This window comes from Eretmochelys imbricata, chromosome 13, assembly GCF_965152235.1.
Source record: "Eretmochelys imbricata isolate rEreImb1 chromosome 13, rEreImb1.hap1, whole genome shotgun sequence".
NCBI lineage: Eukaryota > Metazoa > Chordata > Testudines > Cheloniidae > Eretmochelys > Eretmochelys imbricata.
This window is the reverse complement of record NC_135584.1, coordinates 7,975,556-8,001,956: the sequence shown is the minus strand read 5'-3', so window position 1 is coordinate 8,001,956 and position 26,401 is coordinate 7,975,556. Positions and strand designations below refer to the sequence as shown.

Sequence of the window (26,401 nt, the reverse complement as noted above, 5' to 3'; positions counted from 1 at the left end):
AGATAAAGGATTCCTCATGAAAAGAGAGACATCCCCTTTTCTTTTGCTTTGGGGAGGCATCTCCAGTTCAGTTCTGCAGAGTGAAAGCTTTTAGAGGCGTGAGTACCACAGAACAAGTCAGTCAGGAAGAATGAACTTGGCCAAGTATAGCCAACATTTTCTAAGCTTTCACTTCCAGCCTCTGAGAGAAATCTGTCTTTGAACATAGAATCATATATGGACTATTTGAAACCTTTCAGTCCCAAAGCTCTAAGGCAGCCATTTCTTTTGCCTCTTATCCGTTAGTTGGGAAGGTAGAAAGGTTGGTCCAGAGTGTTTTATTGGAAGCCTTCTTTCTAGGCCAATGCCAGTGCACACCAAGAGTCCTGACGGAGGGGAATGCTTAGTCCTGACTGTTGAGTCATGGTAGCAGAAGTGAAGGCGTAATCCTCAGGTTCAAATTTGAACTCAGAATGGCCGCTGGCCAGTGTGTCATCCGACTGGCTTTGAGCCTATGAAGATTACGATAAGGAGAATTATTACAAAGCCACAGATGTATTTTAATATATATTTAAAGCAGAAGTTTCAAAATGAGAACACTGAGTTACAGTTACTTTTATTTATTTGTATTTGTCTTTGATCAGTGATGCAATAATCGAGCTCTAAAATCGTCTAGCTAATCACTTAGGATGGGATTTCTGAAGAAACCTAACGGAGTTGGGTGTCTGACTTCCATTGAAATGTAATGGGAATTCGATGCCTATCTTCCTTAGGCTCTATTGAAAACCCCAGCAATTTAGCTGACAGTGTTCCAATTCTGAATGAAGGGAATGTAAGATAAACCCATTACTCGCACCATGTCATTAGCAAAAGAATAGTCAGATTTGTCATAATTTAGTAGTATGAATATGACAGATTATGAATATGATAGATTAGACCCTAGCAGAATTGTATGCTCAAGAGAACCCCAGAACTAGACAAGAGGATTGCTTCATTCTAAGACTAAAGTGCCATAGCAGAGCTCTCTGGAAGAAGCCTGTGCTATACCTGGCTCTACTGATTGATTGATTGATTGATTGATAGATTGAATGTGTCCAGTTTGGAGATCTCTGGGCATATGTATGTTCTTTATAACCATAACACCAATCAAATTTATCAATGTCAACCAAGAACCTCTACTATAAACTAGAGAGGGCACCAAGTCTCACAGTTGGGATCTCAGTCGGAACTTCCCTTAAATTCAGACATATTCAGATTCAGAGGCTTGGTTAGGCCCAATATAAAGACGATGCATAGTCAGAACATTTTGATTTAGAGCCATCTCTTCCATCAGATAAACAAAGCACCAATCCGTGCACCCAATGCAACCCATCCAGACAAACTCGTGAGACAGGAAATGGGTCTGACACCCAATGATCTCTAGAGAACACTCTTTGCGCTGCACTTTCATGAGTGTTAGATACACCTCTAATTGCCAGCAGAACAATAAAGAAAATGCCATACAGGTAAGTATATACCTGTCTGATTAGAAAGCTGTCAAGAACTCTGCAAGTTCCTAATCTCACTTACACTGGTTTTCAATTGACTCCATTGTGTTATTCCTGATTTACAACAGAGCAAGATCAGAATCAAGCCCAGCTACATGGACATAATGCCCATTGCCATCAGTGCAAGTTGAAGCTGTGTACTCTGTAGCAGGGTAGAACTGGACTCTATGCAAATTATAAAACTTGTGGCCACCCTTTATATCTATGCCTAATAGTTTTCAGAGCAAAAGGTGCGTTTAGGGGTAGAAGACAGGTTGAGGTGTGGATGGGAGAGTCTAATTATGAAACTGGCTTGTTGGAGCAACAGATAGTTAAACTACTTAGTCCGGTACCGGCTAGTCAAAAAAATCAATGTGAACAAATACAAATAGCCCTCTGATCTCAAGCTTTACCTGGGAGACTGACACTATGGTTTGTCCTGGGTACTGTGATGTCACATTGGGTTCGGTTTTTAAAGTGACGGTGCTGTCCGAGTTTGTAATGGAAGAAGGGGAGTTAGTGGCTGAAGTTGTAGACCCTGAAAGATAACGGTTACCAGTTGATAAAGTAGCAGACACATAAGTCAGTTCTCAGAGAAACAGTCATTTATATTTTAATAGCTCCCTGAACTTTTTTAGGGGAGAATCTCCTATCTCATGGCATTGTTGAAACATGAGAGTACTTTTTGTGTGGTAGTTTGTTTGTTTGTTTGTTTCTCAGATAAAACATGGAAAAAACAGAACTGATTGGTAAGTGACACGCTAGAGGTACTTGGGAGGGAGGGAGACACGTGATAGACATGAACGTTATTCTTCCTGGGTGGCCCTTCCTGTCAGAGCCCTGAGACGAGTCCACTCATTTGCTCCCCACCTTAACACCCATCACACTAAAGGCCCCACAGCCTGGCTCTCATCATGCATTTGACTGAAGAGGGCTGGAATGGTTTCAGAGTCCATCAGCCCCACTCTTAAACCAGCAAGAGGGTTGCTGCTGAGTGCAACACAAGGCACTCCCCTCCCTGGCTCAGCAGACCATCTGAGGCATTCCCGGCCCCCACCTTTCCCCTTTACACCAGTTACATCCTTGCTGCTGAAGTTGCAGTTCAAGAACCCTTTGCGCAGCATGGAGGCGTATAGTGAAATTGACAAGATCTCTCTCAAGTGCTTCTGAGGGGAATTTTTTAAATCCTCTCTTAACCTTTCCTACCTCCCTCTGCCCCAGCAACTCTTGAAAATATCCGGCTGCCCTACTGCTCCCACCCCTATATACTCCATCCATCCAAAAGCCAGGGATGCAGTGTCTGCATGTGTCTTCTAAAATGCCCAGCAGTGAGATAGCTAACAGCACTGCCGTTTACATCACCAACATGAGTGGACACCCCAATGAGAAGAATGGGACTCTCGTCTGAGTCTCAGGGAAACAACACTGCATCAGCTCGCATCTGCAGGGTTTTCTTTCCAGTCATAAAGACTAAAAGACACTCTGTTTTCTTGTAGGAAAGATTAGATTCTGCAGGCGTATTCTGTAGCAGGAATTAACTTTTTAGCCAATTCCATAGCTGTAGAATCACTGACAACACTAGGCCCTACTTAGAGTCTAAGCCATAGGGAGGAATAATAAAAGAACCATACCTGTTGAGGTTTTGCCTTTGGTAATGTTTTTAGGCTTCCTTTTCCTTGTCTGGATGCTTTCCTTTTTCATTGCCAGAGGTCGTGGCACCTTGACACCCACAAAGTTTGGAATCATTAATAGTGTATTGTACTGAGCTCTGCCATGTGTGTTACTTTTATATTTACATACTGTAGCTCATGCAAAGACCTTGTCCTTCACTAAGTGCTATTTTTCTCCACAACAGGCCTTGGCTGGAAGATGTATAAGGCTGAACAGTTGAGGCTTTCACACAAATTTTGTTCTTTTCCATTATTTCCTATTTTCCTTTTCCTGATTTATTAGTGACCTTTGCAACCGTGTCTTATTAAATTACACCCGTGTGTGGGGCACTGGATGTCTCCCAGGGAATGGTCATGGGATAGGGAGATGTTAACCTCTAGGGCACTGGCTCAAATTGGCCCAGGCTGAAGCACAAAGTCTGCTTTGTGGCCTATGGACAATTCACTAGAGGTTCCTGCCCTGAGTGGATAAACATCATCAAACCACCTCCACAACTTGGTGCTAACTGCCCTTCTTACTAGAAACCAAGAATCGAATGGGCGTGGAGACTAAACCATCCTGTCTCCTCTAGACATGCCCCTGCCAGGTCTGGGCAGGTGCATAGTCCTGGTCTGGGAAAGTTTGCCCTGCTGCTACCTTGGAGGTACCTGTTCTATGGAAACAGGGAACTCCAGGCTAGCAATCACATCTTTCTTATCTACTACATTCATATTAAAATGTTAGCAGAAACAGAATCACACTTGTGCCCCTGAGATAATGGAAAGGAAAGACGTATTGCCGCCTTTAAAATGAGTAGATTTTAAGGCCAGAAGGGTCTGTTATAACCATCTACTCTGACCTCCTGCATCACACAGGCTAGAGAACCTCACCCAGTAATTTCTGCATCAGGCCCATAACTTCTGTTTGATTTACAGCAGATCTTTTAGAAAGACAGCAAACCTTGAATTAAAGACTTCAAGTGATGGAGAATCCACCATGTCCACAGGTAAATTGTTCCAATAGTTAATTATCATCACCGTTAAACGTGCACATTATTTCCAGTCTGAATTTATCTAGCTTCTGCTCCTAACCACTGAATTTCATTATGCCTTTTCCTGCTAGGTTAAAGAGCCATCTACTATCAGAAATGTCTTCCCCATGTATGTTCTTGTAGAGAGTGATAAAAATCACCTTTTAACTTTCTCTTTGATAAATGAAACAGACTGAGTTTCTTAAGTCCCTCACTATAAGACGTGTTTTCCAGACTTAGATCATTCCTTTAGCTCTTTTCTGAATTCTTTCCAATTCTTGGACTGGATAAAGCTGCCCCTTCCAATAGGAAGTGAAGGCAGGATATTTTAAACCTGGTGGGAAATGATTAAAGACAATATGGTTTCCTATGGAGGATAAATTAGCGCCTTACCCCATGGAGTTTCATGTATAATCCACAGGCATTGCAGACTGGCTCTCCTTCTGCATTCCGTCTCCAGAGGGTAGTATTAGTTGTGTGACAGTTAGTGCAACAAAGGCCAGCGCGTCTCGATGAAGACTAAAAAAAACCCCACACACATGAAAAAAAGAAAAGTAAGAGTTTGCATGCAGGGGGAAAAGGAAAAATCTCAAATTACACTGATTTCCTGGACGATGAAAAATGCTGACTAAATGCACAAGATAACAAAATTCACATCAAAGAAATAGCCGTCCAGTGAGCTCATTTGATTTGCAAACGTTCTTTTATGGAGCTTGATAAACCTTGCAAACATCCTTTTAATCCCTTCCACTAATGTTAGACAAATATGTTCCGAGAAATAATATTTCATAACATGGTGCGATAATTTCCAAGTGATCCACTCGGAGGGAGACGAGTCTTATAAGAATTATTATCCATGTTTTGAAAGCAGAAATTTTGCGAACTCCATAGAAAAATGCTGTTGATTTAAATTAACTGTTAAAGTTAATGGGGGCCAGACTGATCTCTGGTGTAAATCATCAGTGGTGTTTGGGCTTGGAACGGGTTCATAAAAAAAGAATGATCCTTTGCACTTCCTGCATCTCCCGCCTCTCATCTAAAGAGCCCAAAGCACTTTCCAAACACTAATTAATTCCAATTTTTGTGGGTGGCTTGACTTCAGGACAAGTCCCAAAGCTAATGTTTCTTTAGCTGGAAGCAGAAACACTTTGTAGAAGCAGCAGGCCTGTCTCTGTCAATCGTGTTCTCAGCTAGTGGGAAATTCAGAGCTCTCAACACAGGGTTTTAGCTTGTCAACTTATGGGCGTTTCATTTTAATGTCTCTTAGCGCTAGGCATTCCAACTATTTGAACAGGAGTCTTCAGTAAGTGTAAAGATACTGGTGCCATATTTAATATCATGGACTATCGCCACATTCAGGTGTTTGAGTGATGTTCTTCAGCCTGGGGACAAAAATGTCAATTCATCACGGAGATAGATGTTGGGTGATGCAAGTAACAAAGAATTCCACATCTGTTTTGTTTTCCCATTATTGCGTCACATCATTACTAAGCATTGTGATAAATTGGGTAAGGGGAGAAGGAATAAAAATGAAACGTTTTACAAGGTTAGTTGTTAAGTGCAGATCAGATTTGAGTTTCGGAAGACAGGGAGGGCAAAGTGACAGAAAGCTCTTTGAGTCACTGGTTGCTAAGTGAAGCAGCTTCAGCAACTTGTTGCAGATCATTATATTCCTTTATACATTATTTATTTTTCAAAAAACAACCTGCCAAAACATAACCCTGAGATGCAAGCGGATTAACTTTTGCACAGAAAAGAATCTGATGATGTTCAAAATCTTTCCCTAGCAATTTCTGTCCTGAGCAGGAGGGATGGGGTCATGGATATACCTGGTATAGCTAACCTGGTATAGCTAACCCGGGCAAAATCCTGCCCTCACATATGCCTCCTTAACTGCTATCGGGCCCCATTTACCTAGCTCACATCTTGTGTCGAGCTGAGCATCCTCAGGTAACTCAGCTAGAGAAGAAGGAGATCAGCACCTTGCAGAATTGGCACAACCCAGCCTGAAAACAGTCCCATAGTCTCTCCTATCATCAATAGTCCCATGGAAGCAGCACATACTGCAAGCCAATGGGCCTACTCACAGTCGTAAGGACCACATCTGGTATTAAGAGGAGGGTTTACAAAGTGCTTGGTTTTGGCCTAGCTGTCCCCGCTGAAGACTGGGGGACTTCTACCACTGACTGGATGTAGAGTAAGGCCAGTGCTGAGACCTTTGGAAAGTACCACCCTTAAGTGTTATAGCAGGATAACCTATCCAGTACTACCTGAGAGGCTGGACCCACCGCCCCGGATGATCAAGCAGGTCTCATGACACGAGGTCAGACTTGCTGAAATTGTGCTCCTGACCACTGAATTCCAATACTAGGCCTGGCACCAAAGTGGTCTTCCTATCTAGATACTTCTACAGCCTTCATCACCCTCGTATTTGAGGGCCTCAAATCACTAATGGATTTTATTCTCTCCCCAACACTGCGAGACAGGAAAGTGCTATTTCCACTAAACAAATGGGGAACTGGGACATATGGTAGATTAAATGACTTCTCCAAGGTCAGACACAAAGGGTTTGTCTACACAGCACTCTAGTCCACACCATACGGGGGTAAATTTTAGGCTGTGCTAGGGTATCGTGCACTAAATGGCCCGTGTAGACCGTGCTGGTGTGCACTAAAATTTCCCTGGTGCACATTAATGTGGTCCCATTTCAAACTGTACTACATTAGTGTACACCAGCAGGGTCCACCCGAGTCATTTAGTGTGTGACAGCCTAGCACAGACTAAAAGTTACACCCTCTTGTGTGGACTAAAGCACCATGTAGACAAGTCAGGGGCTGAGCTGGGAATAGAAACCACATCTCCTCAGTTCCAGTTCAGTGCCTAACTCAGTAGAAAATCCTTCCTACTCTGTAATCTTTGCATCATCAGTCACCTAGCAGTTTTGTGACAGAAGAGTGAGTAATATGTAACTGACGGCATTTCAGAACCAACTATAAGATAGTTTTAATACACTGTTGTTTCAAATAATTTTACAGACCATGGAACCATCTCCTTCTCCTAGGGAAGTCACTGGGAGCGTGATCAGGCCCAGGGTTACCAAAACACTGGGTCTAAAAAACTTTAAACATTCTCTGAAGTTGCCCATTGTGATTTAACTTTCCACTGCAGCAAGAAAGACACAGTCAAGGCTACTTTTGCTTACTGAAGGACAAAAGGTACAAAATGTTATTACTAATTTCCCAGCAGTTTACTTAAAAGAAAGAGCGTTCTTGCCCTTCCCCACCCCCAATGCAAAGTCCGCCATTGTAGCATTCTGACCTTGTCTAGGAAGTTGTTGACTTCAACATTGTACTCCAGTGTTTATTTATATAAATGTAGCATACACTTAAACAAAAAGCCCTTCATGGGCTGCACTTGACAGCCAACTGCTGCTGATAAAGCTCTTGGAATCATTCGTCTGAGCATATTTAATAAAATGTATGCTAAAGTTAGCTACATGAAGGTCTAACAGAGCTACTGACCCAAGAAACTCAGAATTAACAGAGGATGGTCTCTCTGTGGAGCTGGCTGACTGTTTGAAGAAAACCACAAAGCCATCAGAAACTCAGAACATGGAAATGAAAGCAGAGGCGTTTCATAGAAAATACCTTTGAACCCCCAGAACATCTCATCAAAACTTGTTGCCACTTTAGATGGGCATGACTGTTGGGGAACGGGGTCATTAGACAGTTTGCTACAGGTGGGCAAATGGTAGGTCTTCTTGGTCAAATGAACCTTTGTGAAACCTCTGAAATCTGGATCACTGAGATGTCTCATGAAACCATACAAACCCAGACACAAGGCAGAGTGTTGCAAAACACACAAGTCTGAAATCTGCTGATGAAAAACGCTATATAAGAGCTGGGGATTATTAATTTGAGTTCCTTTGCCATTCTAGCTTCAAATGAGCCTAAAACTCAAGGGGTGGGAAATCACATGAACTGAAACCAATGAAATAGTAAATCAAAACACACCATACATTTTGCACAGATCTAGATACCCATCAGTTAACATGGTATTTAAGCTCAAACCCCAAGTCAAGGTCCTCAAAGGATGTTATAAGTGGCATTACCTACGCACGAAGAGTTAAATAATGGCTATAGTTACTCTTTTCTGAAACCTCTCTATCGAATGAACATGCTTTCTCAGCTCAGAATGTGATTGGTGTTATAGATTTTCATGAGAACATTGTTCTTATTATAAGAACAATTTAATCATTTTAATTCCTTTTTTGTTCTTTGTTGGGTTTTTTTGCTAACAGTGCAATAACTTGCATGGAACATATCCATGTGGATATTCATGCTCTACCAAAATTATTTCATGAGGTGCTGCAGTAACCATGTGGTATATTTCTGTGCCACCGTGCAGTGGAAAGTTCTATGTTTGCCTTAAAAAAAAAAAATTACAACCTCAGTAACTTGGAAAATAGTTGATTCCTCAGAAAGGGCCCAATCTTACAATTAGTGGATGTTTTCACTGAATAAGAACCAAGTTAAGAATAGAGCCATCAGAGAATTGATTTTTTTTGGTTTGGCAGCCAAACCAAAAGAATCTGAAAAATATTTTGTTTCATTTGACCAAAACCAATTCTCCCCTCCCCCATTTTGTTTTGTTTCATTTTGGGTGTTTTTACCCTTTTTAAAAAATCTAGCTACATTTCTAAACAAAAGATCCTATTTTATTTTGAAAATGTCAAAACAAGACAGTTTGACTTTTCGGGGGAAAAATTCTCTGTTTCTTTTTTTGGGTGAAACTGTTCACCAAATTTGACTTGGATTTGCAAATAGTTTTGGTCAACCCAAAACTGCATTATTAGAGAGAGGCCTGCATCCAGCCTTTCTGCTGTGGGGACTGACAGATATCAGGCGTGTCCTGAGCGTGCTGCAGGATTGTGCCCTGCTGGAGAGACAGAGATTCCTCCACCTAGGCCGAGAATCCTGCTTCAGGGATTCCGGGGCTTCGGCTTGAGCCAGGGCTCCGAGCTGCTTGTTAGCTGTGGGACAGCATCACAACTTCTGCATTAGCTTAATATTAAAATCAATGGGACTACTCATGTATGCACAATTACATGTGCTTTCAGGATCAGGGCCTAATTTATTATTTTGTAAAGTGCTTCAAGATATCTTGACTATGAAAGATGCTCTATAAAACAAAATTCCGTCCCAGCCCATCATTAAGTAATATAGCTTTCTATGGAAATCAATAGGGTTGCATTCTGTTCATGTCAAAGATAAAAAAGGATATGTCGCAAAACTGCTGCTTACAGAACATTGCCGTATCGTATAAAAGGGGCTAGCAACTGTATTATTCTTACTTACCGTAACTTCATATACATGACTACACTGCTGTATACAGAACTGCTAAGTATCGTTCCTGCTGTACTACTGTGCAGTCACATTGAAATCTCTAGTGCAAAATATGCCTTTTATTTTAATGCAATTTTGCATAGTAAAAGCAGCATACCCAGCAGGCAAAATAATACATAGTGAAATATCTGTCTAGGCTGGTTACAGAATGAAGCTCATAAGATAAAGAGAACAGAGCATTATTTTACTACAAAGTATATATTTCTATGCACTGTAAGGGAGTGTAATTCAACGGTTCCTCATCTTAACGAGACTTTAGTGTTTCATTGAATTCACTGGTTCAAGTACAGCACTCTTTTACTACCAACCAACTAGTGAAGACTGTACGCAGGGATATTGCTCAGAAAATTTCTGTGCAGAAAACTTTTTTTTTTTTTTAAAGTCTAAGACTTAGAAAAATCAAAGCAAATGAAGCTCGACTTTTTTTTTTTTTTTTTTTTTAAAGCTTTGGGGGTTTAAACAATGGTTTTATGGAGGGCAGGGGGAAATCAGACCTAGGATGGCAACATGCATCTTAAAAATTAATCCTTGTGGAATTTGTTCAGCTCAGATATTTCAAAGTTAATTAAACAACAACAACCACAAGGACCAAGCCTGTTGTGAGACTTTAAATAGGAACAAAGGGAAAACAACAGGGATAAACTGGACAAGAAGACATGGGTCCTTTTCCTGGAGTGTACTGAGAGCTCACTCCAGCTCCCTTTACTCAACTATTGGTAACTAATGTAAACTAATGTAGACTCAGTGTTGTTAACAATTGCTTAGGACACATTTCCACAGAGCTTATATCAGTGGAAGGTCTGTTACATAGGGATGGCAATACTGGGCTCCTTAGGCCTGGTTTATTCTTAGAGGTTAGATCAACCTAGCTATGTCGCTCAGGGCTGTGAAAAATGTTATGTCCTGCTGAGTAATGTAGTTAGGTTGACATAATCCCCTGTGTAGACATGGCTAGTTTGATGGAATAATTCTTCAGTCAACCTAGCTACCTCCTTTTGAGGGGTGGATTAACTACATGGATGGGGAAAAAAACCTTCCATCCTCGAAGGAAGTGTCCACGCTACAGTGGCACGGCTGCAGCGTCGTAACTGTGCCGTTGAAGCGGCTATAGTGTAGACATGCCCTTAGAACCAGAGCACAGCCATCCTCAGTTTCACCCCTTTTTGGCCTCCCACTTCTGCCTTATTCCTTGGGGTTGAAACCGGTTTCCCAGGTGGTCCTGATCCTGACTCCAGTGAAGACAATGAGAGTTTTGCTACTGATTGAATGGGAGCAGAACCGAATTCTTTTTTCAAGTGATCTTGCTTATGGAGACAAGAGACTGGCTTGTTGCATGCTGGCAGAGCCATTTCCCCATTTGGAGACTGGATTTCGTAACTGCAGCAGGAAGTGGTCGTCCAGCTATCGGCCTGCTGAAGGGCCAGTCACTTTGTTTTTAAATCACCAGAACAACCAGTTTTTTGTATGATGACAGGATTCAAATACCAGTAAAAAAATGCCAGTGTGAATCTGACATTAAGGGCTAGATTTTCCAGTGCTCAGTGCCAATCAGCTCCCATTGTGACGCTAATGGCTTGATTTTCAAAAAAGCGCTGCGTGCCTGAATTACCCTGAAAGGCACTTCCAGTGCCTAAATGGGAGCTAAGTCCCTCTGAAAATCTGCCCCCTTAGGGCCAAAGCACTGTGCAGGGGACTCCCACTGAAGTCAATGCGAATTGTACATAAGAACATAAGAATGGCCATACTGGGTCAGACCAAAGATCCATCCAGCCCAGTATCCTGTCTGCCAACAGTGGCCAATGCCAGGTGCCCCAGGGGGAGTGAACCTAACAGGTAATGATCAAGTGATCTCTCTCCTGCCATCCATCTCCACCCTCTGACAAACAGAGGCTAGGGACACCATTCCTTACCCATCCTGGTTAATACCCATTAATGACTTAACATCCATGGATTTATCCAGTTCTCTTTTAAACCCTGTAATAGTCCTAGCCTCACAACCTCCTCAGGCAAGGAGTTCCACAGGTTGACTGTGCGCTGAGTGAAGAAGAACATCCTTTTATTTGTTTTAAACCTGCTACCCATTAATTTGATTCGGTGGCCGCTAGTTCTTACATTATGGGAATAAGTAAATAATGTGAGTTGTGAGTTTCCATAGACCAGGCCCTGATCTTGCAATCAGATACTTTGGTTCACAGGCCTCCAGGTGGGTACAAGTGTCTGCCTACATGGAGTTGATTACAGGAGCTGGTCCCAATGTTTTCGCTTTCCAGCTCACAGCATTGAATCGTGTGTGAATAATTGCTTAAAAATTATGAAAAATAGTTACTGGCCATGTATAGCCCTCTGAGGAATGGGTGTTACATGCTCAGTGGCTCGTTAAAATGTAAATATATCAAACCTGACCATTTATTTTCCTGACAAATCCAAATGATATTAGTCTGTAGTAGCCTCCTTGCTCAGCCAAGATTCCTGTTGACTTCAGCTGGAGAAAAATGCACTAGGAATCGCTGCAGCAAAAAGAGCAGCTGTCATGAGCAGCTTGTGTTTTCAAGTGTCCGAAACTGCAGAGATGCACGAGGTTCGCTTCACTAGGAGCTTGATCCCGCAGTGCTTAAATTAATAAGAACTTTGCCATTGACTTCAATGGATGACAAATCAGACCTTATAGGTGTAAAACCCTGTCCCTACCAGGGCCTGCCATGGCCAGAGAAAATCCTTCACATGGTCGTGAATGTTGACGTGAATAGGATACTGCCTGGACTCTAAAAATGAGAGGCTATGCATGCGTGTGTCTGATAAAGGGAGTCTTTGGGATGTGGGAGTGAGGGAGAGGAGCTGTGTGAGAGCTTGCCAGACAGGCTAAGGGCTTGTCTACACTTGTCTACCGGGGGATCAACGAGCGGCGATTGATGCATCAGTGGTCGATTTAGCAGATCTAATGAAGACCCGCTTAATCGACCACAGATTGCTCTCCTGTCGCCTCCTGAACTCCACCGGATCGAGAAGGGTAGGGGGAGTCGATGGGAGAGCATCTCCTGTCGACATTGCGTAGCTTAGATCGAATTTCCCCTGTAGTGTAGACAAGGCCTAAGACACACACCTGGCCTGCGTGCAGTACCATTTGCACATGGCCGTAGACCTCTACAGCTTGAGATTTGGGGCTGGTCAGAAGAAAGATTGCTTGTACACATCAGGGTTTATCTAAACATTAGATTAGTTCCATTTGTCAGTCCTAGCTGTTACAGCTCTAAAAACTGGCAATTTAAAGTATTTAGTCAGTAATGATTCCCCAGTGCTAGGCAGATGGCCTGTACCAGGAAAGCCCCTACAATGAATAAGTCCTAATACTTCAACAAAATACCTTAGTAGCATATCCCAATGTGGCAAGGCCTGGAGCTTTGAATATATACATATGTAAATACATTACATCCCCCAGCTTGGAAATACCATCAGTAATAACAACCTAACAACAGTTCCTCCTGATCTGGGGTGGAGGATTATGGTAGGTAAGTGATGCTGGACATATCAAATGGCTGTTACACATCTGTGTTTTGAGCTCAGAACATGCAATAAGTGGGACTGAGCTCTGAAACCATCCCTAACTTGATCATTTTTCCTCTTATGGGGAGAGCTGGTTGAAAAATTGAATTTCCATCCCATGGGAAATTCTGGGATTTTTAATTTGGTTTTGTCTCAAATCAGGACAAAAAGTCTAAATCTCTGAATGTTCATATCACAAAATATTCTGAGATATTTCATTTCAACCTTACTGAACCCTTTAGTTTTGATAAGATCGAAATTTTTTTTGACTTTATCATTTCAACTATATGCTAGTATATAATTGTCAAAATGAAGCATTTTGATGATTTCCTACTGGATTTTTTGGTGAAATTGATACATTCTAGTGAAATGGTTTAGATTTTGTTGAATCATCATTTTCCAATGGAAAACCATAGCATCAGAAAATTTTTGACCAGCTCTACCGATGAGGCTGTTGCATAAAGGATGGGTGATCAGTGATCAGGCCTAACCCCCTGCAGCATAGGAAATAGCCCTGGCATCCTTAGGCAGCCTGGACATAGTACACAAGTGGGAAGGTGTGAGAGTTAGCCTTCCCTAACTCTATGAACCCTTAATAATGGTGCAACCTATTTGTCTCCATTTCATCTGCTATATGTATTGAAAGGACTCTGAGAAACATCTGCTGTGAAGTCAGTTACACAGTTCTCTCAACAAAAAAGGTCTTCAAAATCAGTGGAGTTGCTCTGGATTTACATCAGTATACCTGAGATCAGAATCTGCCCCAGTATACAGACACTATTCACATTACAGCTGGTTGGAAGTTTTCTGACAGAATGTTTTTCCATCAGAAAATGCTGATTCACTGAAAGCAAAACGTTCCGGGGAAACGTGTGGATTTTAATGAAATTATGTTTTAAAATAATGGGATGGAGCATTCTGATGATGGCAAAATGTTCCATTTTGAGAATGGAACATTTTAATTTCCTGGTTTGAAACAACATTTTGTTTTGATATTACATTATGTGTAATGTAAAAAAGCAAAATTAGAAGGAAATATTTCATTTTTATCAAAACGAAACATTTTCATTCACCTGAAATTAATGTTTTTAAATGTTCATTTAATGGGAAATTTCACATTTTGGGGGGTTTGTTCCATTTTGGAATGGGAAGAACTGAAATCACGGAATTTTCTGTGAAACCGAAAATCCAGTTCCTGCCCCGCTCTAATTCAGACACAAGCATCTTTACTATTTCCAGTAACTGACTTTGAAGATATCAATAAATACCAGAAAGCAAAACACAGCAAGGCGGACAGAAGAATTACATTTTAAAACAGTTGTTTTTCTTAAGAAATTGGTTATAATAAGAAGTTGGAATCCATTAAAAATCTTATTAAAAATTGGCACTAGACTTCTAAATCAGTTTAACTGATACATGTTAGTTTTAATTTTAAAACAAATCTCATCTGCCTAGATAACTTATAAACAAAGCTTCAAAGGCAATATGACAGAAAACAGACAATTTACACTGAGCACAAATGTTGCACAGAGATTGTAATTGTTCATAGAAGTATTCTGTTAAAAGCCAAAGTCCCTGCATAGTGACCTCAGTAAGACTTATCATCATGCAAAGGAAAATGGGCTCCTTAGGGATCCCTGAGCTATATGGATCTGATCCTGTAAATTCTTGGTCAAAGCTGTCCATTGACATCCAATGAGAGTTTTACCTGAGTAATGAGTGTAGTATCCTATTCATATTGTTACATTATATCTATAACAGTATCTTTAATACCAAACTACTAGGGTCTTCACCAAATTATTTATCGATAAACCCTAATTCTGCACACACTTGCACACAGGCTTTACTTTACACACATGCACAGATTACGTACACAGTTAAAGTGCAAATGTCTTTGCAGCTTTTTGGAGACATACGTGTAAAAATTAGGAATTTTACATTAGCATTCATACCCTAAGCTCTTGCAAAAAAATCTATTTCCAACTGAAACTTTATATTTACTGGTGTGATATTCCCTAATTTTGGTGGGAGGACTTGACTGATTAAGAGTTTGAGGGATCGAGCCCTGAGCTCTGTTTCCAATCACTGCAGTGTGAAAAGGTGAAACTTTTTACAACTAAAATCAAATATCAAAGGTGAATTTACATGAAAAAGACACACCTTCTCCCCCTTGCAAGGAGATCCAACTGTGATGGAATCCAATGTATAATACCTGTAAGATTAATATTTTAATCTGAAAAGATACAGCAACTAATGAACACAGTAACCATAACCTATCCTTCAGCCAATGCCGACAGCCAGAAATGCACCAGTGACTGTATGAGATTCCAGCCTACAGTATTTATATAACCGGGGACAATTATGCTCCCATTTAAATCAGTGGCAAAGCTCCCATTGACTTCAAAGAAGTAAGGCTAGATCAGTGTTAACTTGTTGTTCCATATTCAGCCCAGCCTAAAAAGTAAATTAGAAAGAGGTGATAACATGCATTCTAGTAGATAGATAATCAGCTTGTCTGTCTAGATGCATGCACTACTATATATTAACCTGATACTATGCCTATTCTATGTGTTTGTGATCATCGAAATGGTTGGAAATGGTGAGGCACATTTAATCTGAAAATACTGCTTAGTAGCATGTCATTTAATTTAATTTAATGTCCTGAGGGCATTTACACTATGGAGAGTAATTGTTAAGATATACTCATTATTTCAATCTATTAAAGGCCTGATGGTCTTTAATGGGAGTTGGGTCTGGTCCTAAATTGAAATCGTAGGCATTTTATCCTTGAGCACAGGCTATTCATTCCCCTGAATCAGAATTGCAAGATCAGCCCCTCCACTGAACACACAAATAGCTAGTGTCCAACAGGCAATGCCTTTGTTTTGGTCAAGGTTTTCACAAGGACAGGCACATGCCACACCACTAGTAACTCCCCAGTTGCATTTTTCAGCTGGCTAATTTAAACATCCCTCAGCCACAAGCTGTCAAAGTGGTTCCTGACTTTGTACGGGGCCCACGCATCCGGTAAACACTCTACTGCCCATGTTTTTATGGTGCTCGCTTGAAAAAAGGCTCCTCTCAGTTCACACCGCGGTAGCCATGATTTCTGACCAGCCTCTTCGCAGAGCCACGCTCAAACAACACACCCACTGACTTCAGCACTGTGGAAGCATCACAGGAAGGTGGGAGCTGGTGACCTGCGTGAAGGGCAGAACTCAAACCTCTTTCTTGGGGAGCCTACATGGGAAAACTTTTCTGCAAACCCAGAAATGCACACAAGGAGCTTTGGACCGGTGATATGCACACTTAGAGCTCTAGGCCCAGAACCAGGCCTTTCCTGTTTGAGAGCAATATTAAAAATATCCTCAGCGTTCATACATGTTTGTAATTGATCAGCCTGTATCCACCAATGTGTCTGGAGCTGTGAATTCCTGCATTCAATAACAAGCAAGTTAAGTAACTAGGAGGGTCCTAATAGATCTCTGCCTGTCATTGGAAGGGGTCCTTATACACTGGAGGCAGAAAACCACAGCTACTCATCTTAGCATTTAAATGTAAATACAGTCCCATGACATTGAGCCTTTATTCCCATTAATATCTATTTTTTTATTCTCTAGCTAACCTGGCTGTATTTTCCTTTGGTAGATTCTTAGTTGTCTACTCCTTACCTCTAAGAGAGCAATGCATACATGTGCCCGCATGTATTTATCCCAATAAAATACACTCAAAGTGATCAAAAACCCAACAGAGGGTCAATCAGACACTCTATAGATCATTTTAATCTATCTTTGGTAGCCTTCCAAAATATGGTGTGTGTTTTTTTGCTAGGCATTATAGCAGAAAATTTCAGGGGCCTCAAGAGGCAAAACTTTGGAAAGATAATTTTATTATTGACATGAAAAGCAAATTCACTTCTTCTGCACTATAAACACACAATATTCTCTCGCACACAATATTGTTTTAACTGGCCACTGTACACTAGAATCCCAACTAAGCTCAGGGCTTTTTCTTTTCTTTTTAAAGAACAATGTCAAAATATGTCAAACGAACATTGAATAACTTCCCCTGAATTTAAACACAGACTTTTTGTTGATAGAGGGGATAAAAAATATTTAGAGAAAGGCCAGTTCCCGGGTAATGATAAGGTGGTCATATTAAAAACAAAACAAAAAAAGACATGACATAGTTTGCTTCTCTCTTTAGATTCTGTTTTATACAGCCCCAAACATTAAAGATTTCCCCCCGACTGGCAAGAAGCCCTGTCATTTGTTTGAAATACGAGGCAAGTGGACTGAGAGAGGAAAGAGGACAAGACAACCCGCGCTTATCAATGCGAATTTCATCCTACCTTGCAAAACGAAAGCACCCAACTGTTCTCAGCTCTAGATTTCGATTAAGGGGTTACACCTCTGTATTCCAGTGTCAAAGACTATGTTTGTAAAAATCAAGCCACTGGATTTCTCTTTGTGGGAACGACTGAGGGGAGAGCATGTCACTCTATTCAGATTTGATAAATCATCTGCCCGAGGAAACATACAAATATGTAAACCTTTGGTTTCTTAGCCTATCGCTTTCTCTCCTTTCAAATCAGTCCCGTAGGACTACCACCAGTGCTGCAGTAGCTGTGTAAATAGCTAGTTAGTTTCCTTGCAAACTTGCACAGAAGTCTCCGTTTGTAACGAGCTGGTGTCATTTCATCCTTCCACCTTTACCGCTGAACAGGTCAGGCTGGGCGGGTGGGGTGGGCGCGCTGTTTTTACACCAGCGAATAATAGCTAACGACTCATGAACAATGATTATCATCGTCATCATCATGCGTGACCGACCGCCAGCGACCGACGGCACAAATATGGCTGGGATTATTGCTTAGCACTCACGAGTTCACTTCTCAGCTGGATTCCTCGGAGCTGCAACATCTCAGGGGCCAGACCTTTAATTCTCCAAGCCCCAGAAGAAAGCTCCGAGGCACCTCACTCGCCTCTCCCCCCCGGCCCCGGAGCGCACAAACCACCCCCTCTAGCCAGAGCCTGGCGCCGGCACAGATCCCCCACTTCCCTAGCGCGCTGCGGGAGAGAGGGGGAAAGAGATGGGCGGTTTGGGGGCTGCCAGCCTTACCAGCCTCTTCTGTGGCTTGATGAGCGGTCGGTTGATGCCATTCATTTTGTGATAGAGACCGCAGGCGTTGCACAGATAGTGCCCGGTGCCATCCTTTCTCCAGAGCGGGGTGGACATCGCCCCGCAGTTCACACACTCTCGGCCATCCCCGGGGAATTCTTCCAAGTACTCTGAAACTGACCCAAACGCAGCTGGTTAGGCGCTCGCTCCCTTCCCCGGACAAGGTCACTTCCCCCCGGGGATCCCAAGCGACCCGGGCTAGGCAGAGCCAGCGCGCCTGTCCTCAAAGGAACCCAGTTTTGTCTTAAGAGAAACAAAAGGCAAAACGGCATTCCCTAGCCCTTTAAGCACCGATTGCTCTGGGGGACGCTGTGGGAGAGCATTTGGCTGCTGCGCATTCAGGTGCCGCTGAAATTTACCTTTAACTGCCTCCCCCCACCCCCCCGGGCTACTTTCCTAAATACGATTCTTTGCAAGAGCAAACAGCCCCGGGACAGCAAGTGTCAGACACACCGGGGCGTCCGGCTTCTCTTCGGCCAAAGAATCTGCAGAACTTTTCTCCAGCCTTGAGGCTTTTGTCAGCCATCTCCTGGCTCCAGCAAAGGACCGTGCGGTGTTCTCTGGCTTACCAGGATCCGGCCAGCTTGTTTTCCCTAAACGGCAAATAGTTGTAACATCACTACTGAAAATACCACACCAGTGCGCCACGGATACCGTGATTCGGGAAGAAACTCCGCTGGAAGAAGGGACACGGCCCTGTGTGGTGTGGGGCGAGGGAATCACTACATGGGAACAAGTATCAGAGGGGTAGCCGGCATGGGAAGTGACTGAGAGCGATGGTAAATAAGGATCAGAAATAAGATGTTATGGGAAGATCCCTCCCTAACAGGACTCCCACTGGAGTCACTGACAGTTTTGCCCACCTCCAGATCGCAGGTGAAAACACCACGCGTGAAATCCTGGCCTCGTGGAAGTCAAAGGGAGTTTTGCTACTGACTTCAATGATTTCTCCTCACCGCACTGCATTGGATTGCCCCAGTATGAAATAAATCATAGGCGGAAATAGCTGAGGGCCCTGTCCCAGGGCTATGAAGAGGGGAGTTCTGCTTAAGCAGAGATGGCAGCAGATAGCCCGGTCGGTTTGCCCATCCCGTCAATCAGCCGGTCTCCCACTTTTCATGCCCTCGAGAAGTGTCAGACCCAGGGGTGTCAGCTGCAAAACTCCCATTGACTCCAGCCGCAGCGGGGTCGAGAGAGAGAGAAAGAAATCCAGGCGAATATGTCAGACCAAGTTCTTTTCTGCCGACTCTCATGGGAGCCTGGATTCTGAAGCAGGACCCTTCCCATCGGCTTCACTGGGCTGAGGATCAAGTTCTCTCCATTGCAAAGCACCAGAGGGGACCTGCTCGCAAGGACCTATTTCAGTTACACCCCATCCCTGCTTTTAGCAGCGCTCTAACCTGTCTCCACGATCTGCTAAGAAGGAGAAAGAAGCCCCCGCCCCTCCCCTGTTTTCTTTTTTACTTAACCTTTTAATGTATCATTTAATGATTTTTTAAAAAAAATAAATATCCCCGACAAGGGGCGATAATGAAGATTGATTTGATTTCATTTCCCTGCGGACTCCCCAGAAACCGCTTCTCATGTGGCTGGAAGCGGGCCGGGTGCAGCCCAGCTCGGTTGTAAAAATAAATGATCGCTATGATGTTATTGTAAGATGATAAAAGGAGGAGGGGGGGAGGGAGGGAACTGGAAGACTTTCCTGATTTCAATCAAATGGTGTTGGTTGCTGACTGGTGGCGACAAGCAGGCTGGGGAAGGCCTGGTGGAATGTCTATGGCTGATGTACAACTTCGGGGGATGCTGGCCTGTGGGTATCAATCACACCTAGAGCTCCGAGCTGACAAATGACAGACTCACAGGGGAAAAGGGGGGGGGGGGTCAGCTTTCTCGAGTCAATCTTACAGCTCCCAGGACCATCGCTGGAGGAGCCTGAAGTTGTGTATGGCTGTAGACACCACACATCTAATTGGATTACATATCCATACTATGTGGCTATAGAACATACACGTAAAATAAAATGAATATAAAATCAATGTGCTGTGTGTGTACACACGTATATACCCACATACATTCACATCTTTTACACACACACACAAAGATGACATGGGTTTTACACACACACCCATATTTTGCACATGGGTACACATGTATACTTTCCCCTAAGTCCCAAATATTATATATTCATGGGGCACTTAACTAGACATGTCAGAGTGAGATCTGACCCCCTTCTTCCAGAAATCAGAAGGGAAAGTGAAACGTTTTGTTTGCCTGACTGGCTTTGTGTATCTCCCAGCTATGTATTTTTGCTTCAGTTATTTTACAAGCAGGCGATACAGAGCAACCCCTATTATTTCAGTCTTAGTATGAGTTGATTTAAAGCCTCTTTCCCCCCCCCCCCCGAAATAACTCCCTCCCTCCCACTCTGGAAGAAGCTGTTCTTCGCGGTTTGAAAATTGCCTGTTTTCTTTCCAAATCAAAATGCACTCCTGGTTTAACCTCCTTTGGACCTATTAAAGAAGCGATCCTTAAAAAAGAAAAAAAGTTTGGACTTATTGTTGTTGTGTTAAGGCGCTTCACACTCGCTCACATGATCTAAGAGCAAAAATAAATAACTAAAAGAGATTCTTGAACACTGCATTTTGGAAGGCCAGTAGCATACACAATGCATGGCACAGAGAATGACTTTGCAAGGAATCCACATCTCTCAACAGAAAAGAGGGTGGTTTATAAACTGGGGTGATTTCTATGGGATTAATGTTTGCTTTAGGAGCATTGAAGAATTACATTCAACTCATCAGGGGATCCAACTAATGCAGTGGGGAAAAAGATTGTACATTACTTTCAAAGGCAAATAAAAACGATTCCCAGAAATCATAAAGAAGCAGCTGTTTAACGTGCAATAAAAGAAAGTGGGACCCGCAATTTGGAAAAGTTCGTAAGAAACATGGAGTGGAGGCATGTTTCCTAGTTTACTTTGTTCTTACTAGAGAGATAAGATAATTCGATTCACCGCAGTAAAGATAATAAGAAGGATGAGATCCTGAAGTGGATTTTAAAGTACTTTTCAAAACATAATCTTAGGAGAAGAATAGACCCATAAGTTATAAACCAGAGCTGGTCCTATTTATTTAGCAGACCGAGAAGGGTCAGGGGGAGGAGGGGGAGAAGCTGGAAAGTTGGCTAGGACCTTGATTTAAAAGGGCTCTCCGTGTGGATAAAAACGAATTGAAGTGGGTTTTATTGTTCAACGCCTGACTAGATTTCACTGTCTCTCCAGAGGCAGCAGATTGATGCAATTGGGGAATTGTTTGGGTGAAGGCGAATTAGGAGACCAAGAGTCTGTTCAAATATAAACTAATTTACCACAATAAATTACTTAAAAGGGAAGGAGCTATAAATCTGCTCTCCTAATTCAAACACAAGGGCAAGTATTGAGGCGAAGGCATAGAGTCGATATTGTAGAAAGGAGAGATCATTTGGGGTAAAGGGCAAGGCGTTTAAACTACCTCCATTTTCCTGTCCTCCAGGGAAATCACTCTCCTTTTTAAACGTGTTCTTTCCCCTTCTTGAGATTATATATATATATATACACACACACACACACTGGCATTCATGTGGCAACAACCCAGTTCCTGCCTGGAGAGGGGAGGGAACAGCTGATTCCACTACCTGACCCTTCATAGGGTTAAAGACACAGGAGGTCTTTCTAGAGAACCATCTTTTCCTTAAGGTTCACTTCAAACTCAGGGGTCAGATTCTCCTGCCTCATTGCGCCCATTACCTGATTCCCCATTTAGTCCCATTAGCTCCAGCGGGGCAGAGTCAGGAGCTACTTTGATCACAAGAACCGGGCCATGCAAGAACACGCTGGGTTCTTTTTTGTCAGTTTTCCGTTTCCATGAGGCTCCTGGCAGCACTATAGGGAGCGGATCCTGCTGCCCACGGAAGCGTCCATTGGCTCCAGCGGGAGACAGGGTAGACCCCACTCAAAAAGTGGATTGCCCCCCCAGGAAACGTGCAATGGGTTAGAAAAACAAACCGGCGTGGGTCCAAGCCCCCCCCCCCCGTCTTCCTCTGCTAGAGAAGTGGGTGTCTTACAAATCATTTGCATTTTTAAAAATAGTTAAACCTACCCCAGGGCCTCCAGAAGGGAGGGCTCCTGGGAGCCGGGAAGGGGGCGCAGAGGTACCGGGACCCGCGTGCGGCTCAGCCGGGCTGGGCTCTGCGGTGCACCAGGGCCCAGGTGCGGTCACCTACCGAAAGTGGATCTCCTGCCCGGCAAGGCAGCCTGCCTCGTCTGGAGACTGTGCAGGACGCTGCTTTCAAAGTGTCCCGCGGTCCAGGAGGGAGGCATCTCCGGGCTCACGTAGGCAGGGTAGGGGCTGGAGTAGGATCCATTGACCGAGCGCACCAAGGCATTGCCGTACTGCTCCCTGGCCCCGCTGCCCAGGAGCAGCGGGCTCTGGTAGGCTCCCTCCCGGCCGGCGTTGTTGCTGACGGGCGGACTGTGAGAGTAGGGGAAGCCCGAAGACGGATGAGGGCTGCTCGGGTTGAAGGCCGACGCCTCGCCGCCGGTCTGCGCCCAGCCCGGGTGGTTGCCCAGGGGGTGGCTCTGGTGGGCTGTCTCGCAGCCTTGCAGATAAGGCAGGGTCTGCAGCATGGAGGGCACCCGGGTGGTGGGCACGTACACCGGGGAGCTGGCCGACGAATGCAGGAAATTGCTGGAGTCGTGGGAATAAGCCGATTGCCCATGGTTGGGGGCTAGGGCTAAACTCTGATACATTTTATATCCTCCAAAGTGGGACCAAGGCCCGGGGCAGCCGTGGGTCGGGGAAAGCGGCCGCTCAGTTGGCGCAGAAGTTTTCTGTGGCGTGAGGCTTCAGGATTCCTATGTCCAGGGCTGGGAGTTTGACATGAGAAGCCGGGCTGCTCCCTTGCAGCTGTCTCCAGATGTTCGGGCTCAGGTCAGTAACAGTTCCAGGCACCTAAAACATGAAAGCAGACAGGTATGACTTTTTTTTTTAATGGCACAACTATTAGATCATAAAAAACCAAACCCGTGTTGGTTCGCAGCAGCCTCTTGCACCTGCCCTTCCACACGGACACTGGTGAAGAGGAGGGATGTTTTAACACGTCTTCACGGAAGGAGATCGCAGCTAAACACGACGAAACGAATGAGGATGGGAAGAAGCACCGGGTGAGAATTAAAGGTTTGGATTATTGCCAGATGCAGATCTTTATTTCAGAACTGAGTCCCCTTTTAGTTATTCAGTTTGCCAGTATTATCCATAATAATTCACTCTACAGAGAAAATTCACTATATTGGGTATTATTATATTGCATAAAACAACACACATATCCAACATATCTAATATACAAAACATACAATTATATACATATGCACGATCATATACAAGTATAGCACACATACAAATATATCCAAATGCACGATCATATGCAACATATATAATTTATGTGTATTGTGTATATTTCGCATCATATGTATTGAAATATACAGTGTTACTTATATAAAATACTGGCTTTGCAGGTGATAATACATATTCTGGAGTTTGCTTTACAGTATCTATAGAAACGCCACTCAAAGTCCCAAAGTTACATTTAGGCTAGATACAATAACACAGTATTTTAAACGGGGTACTTCAGTGTTTTAAACAAATGCTCTCAACTTTTGTTAGTACGATTTTTTTTAAAGAATGTCTTCACGAATGTTCTGCTTTCCATGTAAATTTCGCGAAGTTCTCTAATGGGATTTGCTTTTTCTTTACAACACCGATTTGGACAAATAAAAACCCTGCGGTCGTTTTAAACATTTAATATGTTCCTGAAACTGATTCTTGGTTTATTTATTTTTGTGAAGATACATTTTGCAACCGATGAAATAATAGGAATAATCGTTCTATAATGAACACAAAACACAACACATAGAATCAACACTTTTCGAAAAGACTTTCCTGCCATATAAATAACGCCATTTGCGATTAACCCTGCCAGGAAGAGAGATTCCTGTTCGCTTTCAGCCATCACAGTCTATTCAGGAGCCACAGTAAGAAGTCGCAACACAACCCTATAACTTCCTCGGTGATTTTAAGAAGTCAGCAAATTCGGTGTCTTTTTAAAAACAACTCAGCAATCGTGGCCGCGCTGTAAATAATGGGCCTCGGTGAAAAGATAACGAGCGCGGCTGCTGCACACAGGAGCAACAGAAAGCGTGGCATTAAACCGATCTTTTGGAATGAGAAAGCAAAGCGAAGAATGCGAAGTGTTGTTAATTCCCCCGGCCGGCCTGCTGCGTAGGGGTGGCAGGGAAGGCTCCTTTCCACATCAGGATTTTGCTGCTTCATCGGTAAGCAGCAAAATAATCCTAATCTGGCCCCTCTATAAAAGGACCATCTGAAAATGGGATTTTTTTTTTCCAAATCGGAGACCACGTAAATCACGGAGCAATATCACTAGCTGCCTTGCAAAGCTAACAGAATCCCATCGGGAAACCTCCCGACTCCCGAGGCATTATCTCCGAGATAAGGGCAGCTGGCAGATAAATTCGCAGAACAGTACTTACAGTGCAGCGGGGAAGGAGCAAAACCGTGCATGGCTGGGTGGGAATTAAGAAGCAGCTGAATCCAAATCCTCGGGGAAATTCCAGCAAAAAGAGGGACTGGCTTGCCCCCCCTTCTCCCCAGTAAAGAATCGGTGACTTTAGCCCCCCTCCCCCCCCCCGCGCCGCCTTCCCCTTTGAAGGGAGTGGTATCGCTGTGATAGGGTTTGACCCAGCTCCCCTATCGGCTTTAACTGGCTCCTTTCTCTGCTAATCTCGAAGTTAAAGTGGTTCCCTTCGCTTTACAGCAGGGCAATTGTATGGCCCGGATCACGTGACCCCCCCGGCTAGGTAGGCCGTTGTGTTCTCTAAGGATTGGGTGTCTCCCAAAACCAACCTCCAGCGACAAACTTTCCAGGGGAGGGGGAGGCGAGAGACTCCCGGGGAGTGAATCGCCCCTTTAACTCGCAGGGCTGCACAAGGGGCATGTGTTTTAGGTATTTATTTCTTCTTGGAGTCCCTTTTGTCGGCAGGAATTTTGCTGCACTGTTAGTGGAATGGGGGGGGGGGGGGGAAGAGCGATCCCCTGGCTGAGTCGATTGACTGGCTGGGAGCTATTGGTACGATTAAATAATTAATTCACTTTTTTTTATTTTATTTTATTCGTATTATTTTATTAGTATTTATTAAGAACCGGAACGTTTTAGAAAGCTAGATCCTGCCTTTGCCTAATGCTCCGCGGTGCTCACTACACCTGGGTGTCTCCAAAAGCCATGGGTTTAGAGGGCAGTTTGTTTGTTTGTTTGATCTGGCGCTGAATAGAAGGACAAGCCACCTTCTTCCTCACAACCCCCCCACTCACTCACTTTTCAGATCTGAAAAGGAGGGAGCTGTTTTGCTAATATGTATCCGCTCTCAGGCATTCGAGTGAAAATACGCGTGGGGTTTATAGCCAGAAAAGATCGCAGGGTCTGGACATTACTTTGAAACCGGTGTATATCTATGCTGAAGTTTCTGTTTCCCGCAGAAATGCGATCAAACGCGCAAGGTTCCCTGTCCTGGTGCCCTCAGTTTAAAGTGCCAGAGGCGAGATGATTTCCCCTCCCTCACCCCAAGTCAAAGCACTTTGGTTTTCAGAGTCACTTTGTATATGATCAAGTCTGAAAACAATCTAAAACTTTCCTACAGAGCTAAGAATTCTTCACTGAAATATAGGAAGCTGTGAAGTGGTTTCTGCCTTAACAACAACTTCTATTTAAAAAAAAACACAACATAATAAAGAAAAGGGGGGAGCCCGGCTACCAGCTTACAAAATCACTCAAAACAACGGCTGAACTAAAGCTTCACAAGTTCCAGATCCGGATAAAGATGTAGCCATATTTTATTCGCAGCGCCTGTGGGGAGAAGCTGGCAGAGCCGAGATTCTTATAGGGCCCTGGGTCATTCCTAAATTTATTTCTAAAACTTGACAATTTCAATAAAGTACAGAACAAACCGTTCAGTAAACTCTTTACCGAAGACCAGGAGTAACCAA

General features: G+C 43.4%; 1 protein-coding gene across 1 annotated transcript; it reads right to left on the bottom strand.

The window, feature by feature from the left end:
• Nucleotides 1–335: 335 nt before the first annotated feature.
• Nucleotides 336–23,094, bottom strand: GATA5 (GATA binding protein 5). Its single transcript, XM_077832137.1, has 6 exons — nucleotides 22,569–23,094; nucleotides 18,249–18,424; nucleotides 4,579–4,704; nucleotides 3,137–3,224; nucleotides 1,919–2,043; nucleotides 336–491 (listed from the first exon to the last, which is right to left on the bottom strand). Exons 1-6 carry the CDS (start codon nucleotides 23,092–23,094, stop codon nucleotides 336–338), a joined length of 1,197 nt encoding a protein of 398 aa, XP_077688263.1.
• Between the last annotated feature and the right edge of the window lie 3,307 nt (nucleotides 23,095–26,401).

Bases quoted from the DNA above. Each gene is read 5' to 3' on its own strand.
- GATA5 (XM_077832137.1), bottom strand. From the start codon at position 23,094: ATGTATCAGAGTTTAGCCCTAGCCCCCAACCATGGGCAATCGGCTTAT. The intron at 4,705-18,248 runs GTAAGGCTGGCA...GGTTTTTTTTAG, and splicing joins TCAAGCCACAGAAGAGGCTG to TCTTCATCGAGACGCGCTGG. The intron at 492-1,918 runs GTAAAGCTTGAG...TAATCTTCATAG, and splicing joins CCATAGTGTCAGTCTCCCAG to GCTCAAAGCCAGTCGGATGA.